This window comes from Balaenoptera ricei, unplaced genomic scaffold (assembly GCF_028023285.1).
Source record: "Balaenoptera ricei isolate mBalRic1 unplaced genomic scaffold, mBalRic1.hap2 scaffold_402, whole genome shotgun sequence".
NCBI classification, from domain to species: domain Eukaryota; kingdom Metazoa; phylum Chordata; class Mammalia; order Artiodactyla; family Balaenopteridae; genus Balaenoptera; species Balaenoptera ricei.
This window is the reverse complement of record NW_026777605.1, coordinates 5,502-21,309: the sequence shown is the minus strand read 5'-3', so window position 1 is coordinate 21,309 and position 15,808 is coordinate 5,502. Positions and strand designations below refer to the sequence as shown.

The 15,808-nt window shown below is 46.8% G+C and overlaps 2 protein-coding genes across 2 annotated transcripts in view; both read right to left on the bottom strand.

Moving 5' to 3' along the window:
* The window catches only part of LOC132358774 (myosin-8-like), a 166,028-nt gene extending 161,842 nt beyond the window's left edge, over positions 1 to 4,186 (bottom strand). Inside the window, 1 exon segment of the mRNA XM_059912119.1 lies at positions 4,178 to 4,186. Coding sequence (XP_059768102.1) covers positions 4,178 to 4,186 — 9 coding nt within the window.
* Positions 4,187 to 4,849: 663 nt separating this feature from the next.
* LOC132358775 (myosin-8-like) lies at positions 4,850 to 14,668 on the bottom strand. The gene is made up of 9 exons (XM_059912121.1): positions 14,635 to 14,668; positions 10,662 to 10,786; positions 9,575 to 9,883; positions 9,291 to 9,494; positions 7,556 to 7,681; positions 7,073 to 7,246; positions 6,784 to 6,888; positions 6,128 to 6,223; positions 4,850 to 5,122 (listed from the first exon to the last, which is right to left on the bottom strand). The coding sequence occupies exons 1-9, from the start codon at positions 14,666 to 14,668 to the stop codon at positions 4,973 to 4,975; spliced, it is 1,323 nt and encodes a 440-aa protein (XP_059768104.1). The 3' UTR covers positions 4,850 to 4,972.
* Positions 14,669 to 15,808: the final 1,140 nt, after the last annotated feature.

Genomic DNA, 15,808 nt, shown 5'->3' with positions numbered 1-15,808 from the left:
CAACATGACTGCAAAATAAAATGACAAATACTGCAAAATTTTCAGAATTTAATGAAGTTGATGAAAGTGGTATTAGAAACCTGCTTAAATTTTGCAAAGCCACTGGCCAGGGTGATGCAGCAGCACTGAACTAGTTAATAATTATAAAATTCTGAACATGGACAATGATGATCCAATAAGTGCTTCAAGGGAGTGAGTTTAGGATCAAAGGATTAGGAAGACCCTTAAAATATCAATGAAGACATCATACAGTTTTTGCAAAAAAGGGCATTCTTTATGATTGCATTGCAAAAGTTAAACATAAAGGGTGCCACATCATACAAGATTGTGAGAAGGATGTTCCTTTCCTCCCAACTCCAACATTGATTCATTCTTTGTTCTAAGAATTAACAGAGATGCAGTTGTAACGTAAATCTTGTGAAGTATAAGAGAAAATAAATTTATTTCAGTGGTTCTGGCTTGATTTTTATGATAAAATCCCAATCAGACTTTTTCCCCACAATTTACTGTGTAATTTTGGACTTCATTTTAATTAATTTCGATTCACCTTAAGTGGTTGTTTTCTGAGGTACATGATTGTTGATGTAGAAAATCCCAAAGAATTTCCCCCCAAACTCAGAACTATGAAGTGAGTTCAGTAGGGTTTCAGGGTATAACATAAACATACAAAAATCAGTTGTATTTCTTTAGGCTGTATGCTAGCAGTGAACATGTGGACACCAAAATTAGAAATACAGGGACTTCCCTGGTGGCGCAGTGGTTAAAAATCTGCCTGCCAATGCAGGGGACACAGGTTTGATCCCTGGTCTGGGAACATCCCACATGCCATGGAGCAACTCAGGTCGTGCACCACAACAACTGAGCCTATGCTCTAGAGCCCGAGAGCCACAACTACTGAAGCCCACGCACCTAGAGCCCGTGCTCCACAACAAGAGAAGCCACCACGGTGAGAAGCGCGCGCATCGCAATGAAGAGGAGCCCCCGCTCGCTGCAACTAGAGAAAGCCTGCGTGCAGCAACAAAGGCCCAATGCAGCCAAAAAAACAAAAACAAAAACAAGAAGTACAATACAATTTACAATTACTTAAAAACAAAAAGAAAGAAAAAGAAGAATTTAGGTGTAAATCTAACAAAACATGTACAGGACTTGTATGCTGGAAACTGTAAAACAAGGAAGACAGAAATTGAAGAGGATCTGAATAAATGGAAAAACATACTTTTTTCACGAATTGGAAGAATCAACATAGTAAGTAAGCTAATTTTCCCCAAACTGGTAAATAGATTTAATGTAATTCCTATCAAAAATTATAACTCTGGCTTTAAAGTTGGACATACAGTATCCTAATTATTATTTTCCCAAAGCACTATAATTGTAGTATTTCCCCCAATGAAAAATTTTAACAGCTTTATGGGGATATAATTGATGTATAACGAACTGTACATATTTAAAGAGTCTCGACACATGTAGACACTGTGACACCATCATCTGAATCAAGATAATGAACATGTCCATCACCCGCAAAGTTTCCTCCTGGTCCTTTGTAATACATCCTACTGTCCTTCTGTGCCTCCCATAAATCCTGCCTCTCTATCCCTAGGCAACCACTAGTCAGCTTTCAGTCACTATAGATTCATTTTTTTCCCCTAGAATTTTATATAAATGGAATAATAGAGTCTACACTTTTTTGGTCTGGCTACTTTCCATCAGCATTATTATTTTGAGATCCATCCATGTTTTTGTGTGTGTTAATAGTTTATTTTTATCATTTTTTTTAAAAAAAATTATTTATTTTATTATTTTATTTATTTATTGTTTCTGGCTGCATTTGGTCTTCGTTGCCGCGGCCGGGCTTTTCTCTGGTTGCGGCAAGCTGAGGCTACTCTTCGTTGCGGTGTTCGGGCTTCTCATTGCGGTGGCTTCTCTTGTTGTGGAGCACGGGCTCTAGGTGCGTGGGCTTCAGTAGTTGTGGCTCTCGGGCTCTAGAGCGCAGGCTCAGTAGTTGTGGTGCATGGACTTAGTTGCTCCACGGCATGTGGGATCTTCCTGGACCAGGGCTCGAACCCGTGTCCCCTACATTGGCAGGCGGATTCTTAACCACTGCGCCACCAGGGAAGCCCAATAGTTTATTTTTTATCATTTTGTAGTATTACATTATATGGATTTACCACAATGTGTTTATCCATTCACCTGTTAATGGCCATTTGGGTGGTTTTCAGTTTGGGGCTATTACAGATAAATATGCTGTGAATATTTGTGTGGACATACGTTTTCATTTCTCTTGAGTAAATACCTAGAAGTGGAACGACTGGAACAAATGGGTAATTTATTAACTTTTTAAGAGGCTGCCAAACTAGTTTCCAAAATGGTTATGCTGTTTTACATGACCACTAGCTGGTGTGAGAGGTCCAGTACCTCCACCTCTTGGCCAACACTTGGACTTTTAGTCATTGTAATAGGTGTGTTGTGATATCCATTATGTTTTAATTATTAGTCCCCTAATGATTCATGATGAGCATTTTTCATGTGCTCTGTGTATATCTTCTTTGGTGAAATGTTTGTTTAAATCTTTTGGCTCTTTAAAAATTGGGTGATTTGTTTTCTTTTTAGTGAAGATATAGATTTCTGTATGTATTCTAGACACAAGTCCTTTATCAGGGGTATAATTTGCAAATACTTTTTCTCAGTCGGTGGCTTGTCCTTTCATTCTGTTTAACAGTGTTTTTCAAAGTGCAGAAACTGAATTTTGATGAAATCCAGTTTATCAATTTTTTCTCTCATGGCTTGTGCTTTTGGTGTTGGCATCTAAGAAATCTTTGTGTAAACCAAGGTCACAAAGATTTACTCTTATGTTTACTTCTAGAAGTTTTTGTGATTCTACTTTTGGTTTCCTCTTTGATCCAAAATTTAATTTAGGAGAGTATTTTGAATTTTTTTGTTTTAAACTGTTATTAATTTTAGACATTTTTGCGATTGAGGCCTGTGCAGTTTATACTGTAAAGGAGTGAGGCTGATAGGGGTTGGGAGGCAAGTGAGTGTGGATGGTAGAAGGTGGAAGAGGGACAGGAGTGCATAAAGTACAATTTTTGTCTAGATTGCATTTTTGTTCTACTGCTTCCTCTCTTTCTAGATACCAAACTCCTCATGTTTATACTGCACTAAATCTATCTTGTTTTATTCTTCCTCTTTTCATAAGTCCTTTCTCTCTCTCTCTCTCACCCACTCATCCATCCAATCTGTCAGAAAACCCTATGTGCGCCACCTTCACAGTACATCTAGAATCCATCTGCTTCTCGTCATCTCCCAGTGCCTATCTCTCTGGTCTAAGCCACTGTCATTTTTTATCTTTTATTTTGCAGTAGGCTCCTAACTGGTCTCACAGTTTCGACCTCTGCCCCCTTCAGTGTATTCTCAATGCAGCAGAGTGATTCTTTTTTTTTTTTTTAAAGACTTATTTATTTATTCATTTTGGCTGTGTTGGGTCTTCTTTGCTGCGCACGGGCTTTCTGTAGTTGCGGCGAGAGGGGGCTACTCTCCCTTGCTGTGCAGAGGCTTCTCATTGCCGTGGCTTCTCTTGTTGCAGAGCACGGGCTCTAGGTATGAGGGCTTCAGTAGTTGCAGCATGCGGGCTCAGTAGTTGTGGCTTGCAGGCTCTAGAGCACAGGCTTAGTAATTGTGGTGCATGGGCTTAGTTGCTCCGCGGCATGTGGGATCTTCCAGGACCAGGGCTTGAACCCGTGTCCCCTGCATTGGCAGGCAGATTCTCAACCACTGCGCCACCAGGGAAGTCCCAGAGTGATTCTTTTAGAATGTGTGTTAATATCACTCCTCTGCTCAAAACACTCCAAAGACTTCCCATCTCACTCTGAGTGAAGAGAAAAGTCCTCAGGTGGCCCTGAAGCCCTACATGATCCCTGGGGTCCCAGGTTCCTCTCTTATGCCGTGACTATCTTGCTCATTCTCCTCTAGCCCTGCTGGCCTCCTTCCTGTCCCTGGGCCATGCCAAGCTGCCCCTGCCTCAGGGCCTTTGCATTTTCTTTTGTTCCCTCTGCCTGGAATACTCTTGCTTCCTTCAGGTCTCAGCTCAAATGTGTTTTTCTTAGAGAGGCCTTGCTTGACTCCTCTCTACATAGTACTAACTGCCTCCCTCTTACTTTTTTTATTTCTCATGAGCACTTACCTGACACATTACGCAGCTTCTTATTTTTTTTGTAGATCTTTTTACAAAAATTTTATGTTGGAGTATAGTTGATTAACAATGATGTGTTAGTTACAGGTGTACAGCAGAGTGATTCACTTATACCCATACAAGTATCCATTCTTTTTCAAATTCTTTTCCCGTTTAGGTTATTAGAGAATACTGAGCCGAGTTCCCTGTGCTATACACTAGGTTCTTGTTGATTATCTATTTTAAATATAGTAGACACAGCTTCTTATCTGTTGACTGCCTTTCTTTCCTTGCAGAATATAAGTTCCCAGAGGGAGGGAACTATGCTTTGTTCACTGCTATTCCCATAGTACTGAGAGCAGGGCCCGGCGCATAGTAGATGCTCAGTAACCACCTGCGGAGTGGGTGCATGAGTGTGTCCTGTCTGAAGGCGTAACCTCAGTGAGTGGTTTCCTTAGTCATTTGTAACAGTCTAGAGAGACTTAATAAAATTAAGTCCAGTAAAAGATAATTGTGTGTGTGGGTGTGTGGTGGAGCTGGAGATGGGAAAGGGGATGCGGGGTGGTGAGGGAGGTACAGATATTGAATGTTCCACAAAGCCATATATAATGTTAGAATAATAATAGCTAGGTGAGAACTGTGTTTGAGAATAAGTAATTTTGGAAGTAAATGAGTCTGGTTCAGTTTATCAGTTCACTGTAGTTTTTATTTATTCAACATGAGGAGAAAAACATCACAAAGCAAGTGACCCAAAATGGCACATTTTGTGCATTTCTTCAGCCCCTTGGCAGCATCAGGCAGATGTGTTCACTCTGCACTGACTTGTGTGTGAATCTCCCGGCTCTTCACCCGCAGCTTGTTGACCTGGGACTCGGCAATGTCAGCCCGTTCCTCGGCCTCCTCCAGCTCGTGCTGGAGCTTGCGGAATTTGGCAAGATTAGCATTGGATTGTTCCTCCTAAGAATAAAGTTGTGAGAGTTAGACTTTGTGGTTCTCATTGCACTTGTCACAAACAGGATTATTTCCTCAACTCAGATATTTCCTTCTTACGGTTTGTTTGTCATATCGGATTTCAAATCCAGACAGAACTTGTAACTTCAGTTACATTTTTTACTCTAAAGAATGAAAGAAGAAATAGTTTTGAAATGGAAGAGACGAGCTCATTATGTCAAACCCATGTATACGTGCAGTCTATTTACGATGTATGGACTGAGTGGAAAGGAGGAAGAGACCCATGTGCGCTCGCTCACAGAGGTTAGACAGTAAATGTAAGGTCAAATTCTAACTTTGGGAAAATCCCAGTTGAAGTGTTTTTGCCATATATTTTGACTCTGGTATACAGAGATGCTGCGGGTGGGGGGATGGGGATAGGAAGAAAGTATGCCCTTTGTTGGTTGCACTTACTACCATTCGTGCCTCTCCCTTTCGTGTTCCCTTTTCTTACCTCTTACCCACTACATTGTGTCTGGAAGAGTGGGGAACAACCAGGAAAAGTGAAGCTGGAGAATCTCCCAACACATCCTAATTTGCTACAGCGAATGTGCAGGGATAAGTCCCTGCTGATGACAGTGGTAGTGAGGGAAGGAGTCAGCTGGGGTAAAAGATTTCTGTTTGGCTTTTGGGAACAATTGATTTTGTGCATTTCTAGAGGGAGAGGAATATTTATCATGGTGTTAGATTTTCTGCTGGATATTCTTTGCAGCTATCAAGTAAGGTGGGTTATTTGGAATTTTCTTTTTTTCCCCCAACCCCTACAAATTGCTTAATAATAAAAATATCTCGTCTTGAGGTCTTATTCTATAATTAGGATTTGGGGGTAAATTCATATTTATATCCTCTCTCTTAAAATAAGAATGACATATTCTTACTTGGTCTCTTTCTTTCTCATTAACACATTCTCTTAATATACTTTCTACCCCCAAAGACGTTTTCTTCTTCCCTCAAGGGCTTAAAGATACTTACAGCCTCCTCAGCTTGTCTCTTGTATGATTTCACCTTTGCCTGTAATTTATCTACCAGGTCTTGCAGCCTGAGAACATTCTTGCGGTCTTCCTCAGTCTGGAAGTTTGAAAAAAATGGTCTGCATTGAATCCAACAAAATCAACCCACTACAGGTGGTGAAGTAAATCACTTTGATATGATGGCAGGTGGGCCTGGGGTAAATGTGGTCAACTCTGAGGCTTCCTTCATAGTATTAACAGTAGCCACTCTTGTTAAATGTCCACTGTGTGCAGGCACTATATTGGAGAGTTATACATGTCTCTAATCCTTACCTCCCTACTCTGGTGAGTAGATGTTTTTATTCTATTTTACAGGTGATGAATTAAGGTTGAGAGTGTTAGGTAACCTATCCGAGTTTAAAAAGTAAGAGGACAAACTAGGACTAATACCAGTTTATCTGTCTTTGAAACCTGTATTCTTTCCTCACTTACACGGTTTTCTAAAGGCCTTCCTGATTTTCCTAGCTTAGGAAAGGGTCTGTGATAGGTGATTGTGTCATTTGCCCCTTATGTATATCGAGTTAACATGTAGCTATTTGTGAGTACCACATAGTCACCAGGTTTTCAATTTCCCTTTGTGCAGGAAGTCTGGATATTCTAGAAAGCTCTTCCCCTTACCTGGTAGGTGAGTTCCTTTACTCTTCTCTCATGTTTCCGCAAACCTTTAACAGCCTCAGTATTACGTTTCTGCTCACTTTCAACCTCTCCTTCAAGCTCACGTACCTACAATCAAGAAAGATACTTATATAGTCAGTCTTGGGGGATGTTAATTAACTCAGGACCTACTGACGATATTGGGTGGCTGTCCCCAGCCACAGGATAAGGATGGGAGTCAATATACAAGAAGAGAGAAGGATCGGGGAGTGCCGTTTTCACTTTCCGGATTCAGAGAGATTGAGAGACCCACCCTGGCCTCCAGCTTCTGGATGTGCTTCTTGCCACCCTTCAGGGCCAGCTGCTCAACCTCGTCCAGGCGGTGCTGCAGCTCCTTCACCGTCTGCTCCAGGTTCTTCTTCATCCGCTCCAGGTGGGCGCTGGTGTCCTGCTCCTTCTCTGTCAGCGCCTCGGCCATCATGGCCGCCTGGTTAAGTTCACAAGAGGCATCAGTGGGCCACCCACCCCTCCTATGCGGGCACACGGAGGGTGCTGTGAGGCTGGTACTAGGCACGCTGATGCTTTCCTCCTTGCCGCAGCCACCGCTGATGCTGCATGGTTCCCCTCCCACTTTGCCTCTGCTGAGGCTCCGTCTCCTTCCGTCTCTCCGGGAAGCCACCACTGACTGAATGCAGGGGTGAGGAGAGGAAACCTACTTGCAGGTCCCAAAGGGGCGGCGTAGAAGCCCCTTTCTTATCTCCAGACAGCATCTCTGATAAGAAAGAATGGAGCGCACATCCGTGACATCCTTCTTGGCCTTCTCCTCTGCATTTTTGGACTCCTGGATAGACTTCTCCACCTCTGCCTGGCATTGGGCTATGTCGGCTTCCAGTTTTTTCTTGGTATTTATCAGGCACGTGTTCTACAAGAAAAATTAGATAAGAGGTTCGGGCTACATTTGGGCACTTACAACGATTGGAAGGGAGAGGGTTGGGTGGGGAAAGAAGTCAAGCTCGAGAACGTTCCATTTCTTATTTTTCACACAGGTGAAAAAAATTAAAAAGACTTTCCTATTTGATAGACAGATATCCCAAAACAGGCCCGAGAATTGTACATAAAAGAATTGAGTAAATGATAAATGTGGACATTCAAATATTTGAGGAAGGATAAATTATTTAGTTAAAGGTGCTGGAACAAGGAAATGGTTGACATAACTATGTGAAATGAAAAATAATTCTCATGATCAAAACATTGTACAGAGTTGTTAGGATGATGACAAACGAGGAAACATTTGCAATGTGCATTACTGAAAAAATAGTTCCTTCCTTAATATGTAAAAAAGACAAATCATTACGAAAAAAGGGCAAAAGTACAAATAGCTAAGACACACCAGAAGAAATACAAATAGCCAACAAATACGACAAAATGTTCCACCTCATTAGTAATCAAAGAAATAAGAATTTTTAAAATGAGGCATTTTCAACCATAAAATCGGTGAAGATTAAAAAAAAATAATAGCTAAGCACTCTCACTTATTTTCCCCATGGGAGTAAAAATTGGGACAACTTTGTTAAAGACCAATTTACAACATATCATAAATGTCTTTGCTGTTTTGACCATGAATATATACTTCCAGGAATTTACTTACTTTTAGGAATATTAAGGAAATAGTAATCATGGATATATGTGAAAATTTAGTTATGAAGAAGTTAGTCATACAATCTTCTAATCATAAAAATTTTTATTGGGAACAGTCTAAAAATATCCAACCGTAGAAGACTGATTAAGTAAATGTGCCATAATACACAACTACAATGGACTGCTTTTCTGCCATTAAAAAACTGCATCATAGAAAACTATTTTAAAATATAGAAATATGTTCACAACACGTTGTTAAATGAAAAAAAGTTGCAAAAGGATTGATCACGTTTACAAAAAATATCATATTTATGTATAGAAACAAGAGCCTAGAATAGGAGATCCCAAAATGCTAACAATATGGTTGGTATTTTTCTAGTTTTTTGGCTAATTCAAAAAATAGTTTTTAAAGCAAGGAATTTTGGGGGAATTCCCTGGCAGTCCACTGATTAGGGCTTTGTGTTTCCACCGCGCAGGGCGCAGGTTCAATCTCTGGTTGGGGAACTAAGATCCCGTATGCCATGTGGTGTGGTCCAAAAAAATAAGAAATGAAACAAGGAATTCTTGAACTTTCCTAAAAGTAATTATTTCAAAAGACAATCCTAATTTTCTAAGCTTGCAGCTTAAATGTTACTGCCTCTGTGAAGCCTTTTCCAGCCCTTTTATGCAATAATTTGTCATGCCTTGCTCTGATTTCCCCATGATCTTTTATCTTCAGATAAAAGAAAGCTCAGCAATCTGTCCATCTAGAGACCAAGTTATTCCAAGAACTAGGCCTAATGAAAGTTTGTCTTGACCGCTAGCCTGGAAGGAGCGGTGGGAACTCCTCTCCATCAAGCCTGGGTCCTGCCTGCCTCCAGGGTGGACCCAGAGTGGAGTGAGGACGGACACACGTGGGAGTGAAGGAGCTGCACGCGGTCGCTGGCCTCCAGCAGCTCGTGCTCCGCCAGCTTGCGGGTGCGCTCCGTCCGTGCCAGGGCCACCTTCCTCTCCTCCGGCTCCTCCAGCAAGAGGCCATTCCTGCGCTCCACGAGGGCCAGCTGCTCCTTGAGGTCCTCGCTGCTCCTCAGGGTGTCATCCAGATGCAGCTGGGAGTCGTTCACGAGAAACCAGTGGTGAGACCGGAGCCCAGGGCAGGCTGAGGTCCCGCCAGGTCCTCCAGGGGCCGTGCACTCACCTTGAGCTGGCTCTGGACTGAGCACAGGTGTTTCTGGGTCTCTGCCACCTGGCGGTTGGAGTGGCCCAGCTGAATCTCCATCTCACTGAGGTCTCTCTCCATCTTCTTCTTCAGCCTCAGAGCAACATTCCGGCTCCAGATCTCAGCATCCAGCACGCTTTGCATGGCCTTTGCTGCCCGCTGGCTCTTTCTTTTCAGCTGCTCGATTTCTTCTTCCTTCTCAGTGATCTTGCGGTCAAGCTCAGATTTCAGCTGGTTCAACTCTAGCTGGACACGCAAAATCTTGCCCTCTTCATGCTTCAAGGAACCCTGATAAAAGTAAAGGAGTGATTGGGATTGCCGGGGGGCAGCCACCTTCTTGAATGAGGTTTTTCATCCCCATTAGGATAAAAAGGGTATTATTAGGCTCATTTTACAAATAAATAGAACAGTACTCAAAAAGGTCAAACAGTTTGCTCCCAAATTGTTACTAGTAATGAAACTAGAATTGAAGCTTTGTTGTTAACAATTTTATGTCTTGAGAAGGACAGAGCATCGTTTTCAATTAATAAAAATTTTGATTACTGTGTCTTTTTAAATAGTGACCATAAGTCAGGAGCCAACCTCTCCTCAGAAAAGACAGAGAAAGACAGAGGAATTGCTCTCCTGTTATCCTGCATAGTGCAAATTTCCCTAGACCCTCTTAAGCATCCGCCCCTCACTGGCCACAGCTGGTGATAGCATCAGGATCCTGCACTCTTTGGACCACACAGAATTCCCAGCAGCCAAAGATGACCGTGTATAACTCTCTGTTAAAACTAAGGGATTCTGAGCTGGCTCTCAGGATGTTTGGTGATTGAGTCCTTGCTTTCTGAGAGGAAGACGTTGAGGACATAATGAACAAGTTTATTTATTCAATAGGAGAAATACGATGGACTAGAGAACACTCATGAGGCGAGGCAGCAGAGAGCAGCTGGTCCCCCCCAGGGTGGGGGTGTGGCTGGATTCTTCCCATTGGAGCCCCAGTGCCTCCTGCAGGAAGGGCCCCTGGGGGTGGTCTAGTCCCCTTCCTCAGCGCCCTGCCCTCCTTCACATCTCAGACACGTGCCTCCACCTCTTCCAGGGCAGCCTGGAGGTCTGACTTTTCTTGCTGCACTCGCTTCCTGGTCTTCTCCAATTCCTGAAGATTCTTGCTCATTTCTGCAATCTGCATGGTTAAGTCGGAAATCTCTTCTGCAAAGCACAGGCTTGATTTAGGCTGTTTTCACAGGCTCTGTCTGATAGCACCGGCATTTGCCAGGGAATTTGGGGATTGGTGATTCATTCATGACCTTCATATAGGAGAGGACAAAGACAGGGAAACCTTTCGGGGGAGGTGTCGACAAGACACAGGTGTGTGGCCTCACCTGAAGATGCAGAGGGAGGAACAACAGAAAACCTGTATGACCCTGAACCTTCACACGGTACACAAAAGGGTCACAGAGAGGACCGGGGGAGACTACTGTGGAGAAAACACAGAATCATGGTCTCAGAAATAGAAGGGGCTTTAGAGGCCATTGGGTCTGGTCTAGTTTTGTAGGACAGCGGTCTGAGATCCTAAGGGATCTAGTGACAGGATCAAGGACAGAAAGCCATGTAGAGACAGAATCCATGGAAGATATGTTCTGTAGAAGAGCACGGAGCTTAGCAGCCCAGCGAAGCCTCTGTTCTCGAGAACAAGGCTTGGCTGTGACTATGCCTTACATGGGGGAAGTTTGGGTCCCAGGGTAAAGAGAATAGATGTGAGGATTTTGTGGGGAATCGGGAAGGAAGAGGCTGTAGCCAAATGGGGGAGTGGTGGCCAGAAGAGAAGGGGGGCTGTCACACACCTGTGATAGGGAGAGAGCTGGGGGCTGTCACACCCCTGTGACGGGAAGACAGATGGGGGCTGTGACATACCTCTGATGGGGAGACAGTTGGGGGCAGTCACATACCTGTGATGTAGAGACGACTGGGGGCTGTCACATACCTGTGATGGGGAGAGAGTTGGGGGCTGTCAGGCACCTGTGGTGCAGAGACAGCTGGGGGCTGTCACATACCTGTGATTGGGAGACAGCTGGGGGCTGTGACTCACCGGTGATGGGGAGAGAGGTGGGGGCTGTGACTCACCTGTGATGGGGAGAGACGTGGGGGCTGTGACTCACCTGTGATGGGGAGAGAGATGGGGACTGCCACCTACCTGTGATGGGGAGAGAGCTGAGGGCTGTCACGCACCTGTGATGTGGAGACAGCTTGGGGTTGTCACATACCAGTGATGGGTAGAGAGCTGAGGGCTGTCACCCAAATGAGAAGGGGAGAGGGCTGGGGGCTGTCACACACCTGTGATATGGAGACAGCTGGGGACGGTCACACACCTGTGATGTGGAGACAGCTGGGGGCTGTCACATACCTGTGATGGGGAGAAAGTTGGGGGCTGTCAGGGACCTGTGACGCGGAGACAGATGGGGCCTGTCACATACCTTTGATGGGGAGACAGCTGGGGGCTGTCACATACCTATGATGGGGAGAGAGTTGGGGGCTGTCAGGCACCTGTGATACGGAGAGAGCTGGGGGCTGTCACATACCTGTGATGCGGAGACAGCTGGGGGCTGTCACTCACCTGTGATGGGGAGAGAGCTGGGGGCTGTCACACAGCTGTGATGGGAAGAGACCTGGGGACTGTCAAACACCTATGATAGGGAGAGAGCTGGGGGCTGTCACATACCTGTGATGCAGAGAGAGCTGGGGGCTGTTTCATACCTGTGATGTGGAGACAGCTGGGGGCTGTAACATACCTGTGATGGGGAGACAGTTGGGGGCTGTCAGGCACCTGTGATGCGGAGACAGCTGGCGGCTGTCACATACCTATGATGGGGAGAGTGCTGGGGGCTGTCACTCCCCTGTCATGGGGAGAGAAGTGGAGGATATCACACACCTGTGATGGGGAGAGAGCAGGGGGCTGTCACTCACCTGTAATGGGGAGAGACCTGGGGGCTGTCACACAGCTGTGATGGGGAAAGAGATGGGGACTGTCAAACACCTGTGATAGGGAGAGACCTGGGGGCTGTCACATACCTGTGATGCGGAGACAGCTGGTGTCTTTCAGATACCTGTGAAGTGGAGAGAGTTGGGGGCTGACACATACCTGTGATGGGGAGAAAGTTGGGGGCTGTCAGGCACCTGTGACGAGGAGAGAGCTGGGGGCTGTCACATACCTGTGATGGGGAGAAAGCAGGGGGCTGTCACTCACTTGTGATAGGGAGAGACCTGGGGGCAGTCGCACACCTGTGATGGGAGAGAGCTGGGGGCTGTCACTCACCTGTGCTGGGGAGAGAGCAGGGGGCTGACACACACCTCTGATGGTGAGAGAGGTGGGGACTGTCAAACACCTGTGATGGGAAGAGAGCTAGTGGTTGCCACATACCTGTGATGTGGAGACAATGGGGGCTGTCACATACCTGTGATGGGGAGAGAGTTAGGGGCTGTCAGGCTCCTGTGATGCGGAGACAGCTGGGGGCTGTCAGATACCTGTGATGGGGAGAGACCAGGTTGTTGTCACTCACCTGTGATGTGGAGAGAGCAGGGGGCTGTCACACACCTGTGATGGGGAGAGAGATGGGGACTGTCACATACCTGAGTCCCTGAGACAGTTGGGGGTTGTCACATACCTGTGATGGGGAGAGAGCTGGAGGCTGCCAATCACCTGTGATAGGGAGGGAGCTGGGGGCTGTCACTCACCTGTAATGGGGAGAGAGATGGGGGCTCTCACTCACCAGGGATGGGGAGAGAGCTGGGTGCTGTCACCCACCTGTGAATGGAAGAGAGCTGGGCGTTGTCACGCACCTGTGATATGGAGACAACTGGGGAAGGTCACACACCTGTGATGGGGAGAGAGCTTGTGGTTGTCACATAACAGTTATGTGGAGAGAGCTGGGGGCTGTCACCTCTAATGGGGAGACAGCTGGGGGCTGTCATATACCTGTGATGTGGAGACAGCTGGGGCCTGTCATATACCTGTGATGGGGGGAGAGTTGGGGGCTGTCACGCACCTGTGAGGCGGAGACAGCTGGGGGCTGTCACAAACCTGTGATGGAGAGAGCGATAGGGGTTCTTACTCACCTGTAATGGGAAGAGAGATGGGGGCTGTCAATCACCTGTGATAGGGGGAGAGTTGGGGGCTGTCACGCACCTGTGATGTGGAGACAGCTGGGGACGGTCACACACCTGTGATGGGGAGAGAGTTGGGGCCTGTCAGTCAACTGTGATGTGGTGACAGCTGGGGGCTGTCAAATACTTCTGATGGGGAGAGAGCTTGGGGGCTTTCACTCACCTGTGATGGGGAGAGTGCTGGGTGTGGTCACACAAAAGTGATGTGGAGAGATATTGGGGATGTCACTTACTTGTGATGGGGAGAGAGATGGGGGCTGTCAATCATCTGTGATGGGGAGAGAGCTGGGGGCTGTCACATACATGTGATTGAGAAGGGAGCTGGGGGTTGTCACTCACCTGTGATGTGGAGAGAGCTGGGGGCTGTCACACACCTGTTATGGGGAGAGACATGGGGACTGTCACATACCTGTGTCGATGAGACAGCTGGGGGTTGTCAGATACCTGTGATGGGGAGAGAGTTGGAGACTGCCACTCACTTGTGATGGGGAGAGTGCTTGGGGCTGTCACATACCTGTGATGTGGAGACAGGTGGGGGGTGTAACATACCTGTGATGGGGAGAGAGTTGAGGGCTGTCAGGCACCTGTGTTGCGGAAAAAGCTGGGGGCTGTCACATACCTGTGATGGGGAGAGAGCTGGGGGCTGTCACTCACCTGTGATGGGCAGAGAGCTGGGGGCTGTCACACACCTGTGAAGGGGAGATGGATGGGGACTGTCAAACACCTGTGATGGGGAGTGAGCTGGGGCTCACACATATTTGTGATGCGGTTACAAGTCGTGGCTGTCACATTCCTGTGATGTGGAGATACTGGGGTCTGTCACATACCTGTGATGGGGAGAGAGTTGGGGGCTGTCACGCACCTGTGATGCGGAGACAGCTGGGGCTGTCACATACCTGTGATGGGGAGAAGGTTGGGGCTGTCGGGCATCTATGATGTGGAGACACCTGGGGGCTGTCACATACCTGTGATGGGGAGAGAGCTGGGGGCTTAAAATCACCTGTGATGGGGAGAGACCTGTGGGCTGTTACTCACCTGTAATGGGGAGAGGGCTGGGGGCTGTCACACACCTGTGATGGGGAAGGCAATGGGGATTGTCAAACACCTGTGATGGGGAGAGAAATGGGGTCTGTCACATACCTGTGATGTGGAGACAGGTGGGGGCTGTCACATACCTGTTATGGGGAGAAAGCTAGGGGTTGTCACATACCTGTGATGGGGAGAGAGTTGGGGGCGGTCAGGCTCCTGTGATGCGTAGACAGCTGGGGGCTGTCAGATACCTGTGATGGGTACAGAGCTGGGGGCTGTCACTCACCTGTAATGGGGAGAGAGATGGGGGCTGTCTCTCACCTGTGAAGGGGAAAGAGTTGGGCGTTGTCACGCACCTGTGATATGGAGACAGCTGGGGACGGCACACACCTGTGGTGGGGAGAGACCATGAGCTTGTCATATACATGTGATGTGGAGACAGCTGGGGTCTATCACATACCTATAATGGGGAGACAGTTGGGGGCTGTCACATACTTGTGATGGGGAGAGAGTTGGGGGCTGTCACTCACCTGTGAGGCGGAGACAGCTGTGGGTTGTCACGTATCTATCATGGGGAGAGAGCTGGGGGCTGTCACTCACCTGTGATGGGGAGAGAGATGGGGACTGTCAAACACCTATGATATGGAGAGAGCTGGGTGCTGTCACATACCTGTGATGGGGAGAGAGCTGGGAGCTGTTACTCACCTGTGATGGGAGGAGAGATTTGGGCTGTCTATCACCTGTGATGGGGAGAGAGCTGGGGGCTGTCACATGCCTGTGATAGGGAGAGAGCTGGGGGCTGTCATGAACCTGTGATGCGGAGACAGCTAGGGGCTGTCACATACCAGTGATCGGGAGATAGCTGTGGGCTGTCACTCACCTATAATGGGGAGAGAGATGGGGACTGTCAAACACCTGTGATGGGGAGAGTGCTGGGGGCTGTCACTCACCTGTGATGGGGAGAGAGCTGGGGGCTAACACACACCTGTGATGGGGAGAGAGTTGGGGGCTGCAGACACCTCTGATGGGGAGAAAGCTGTA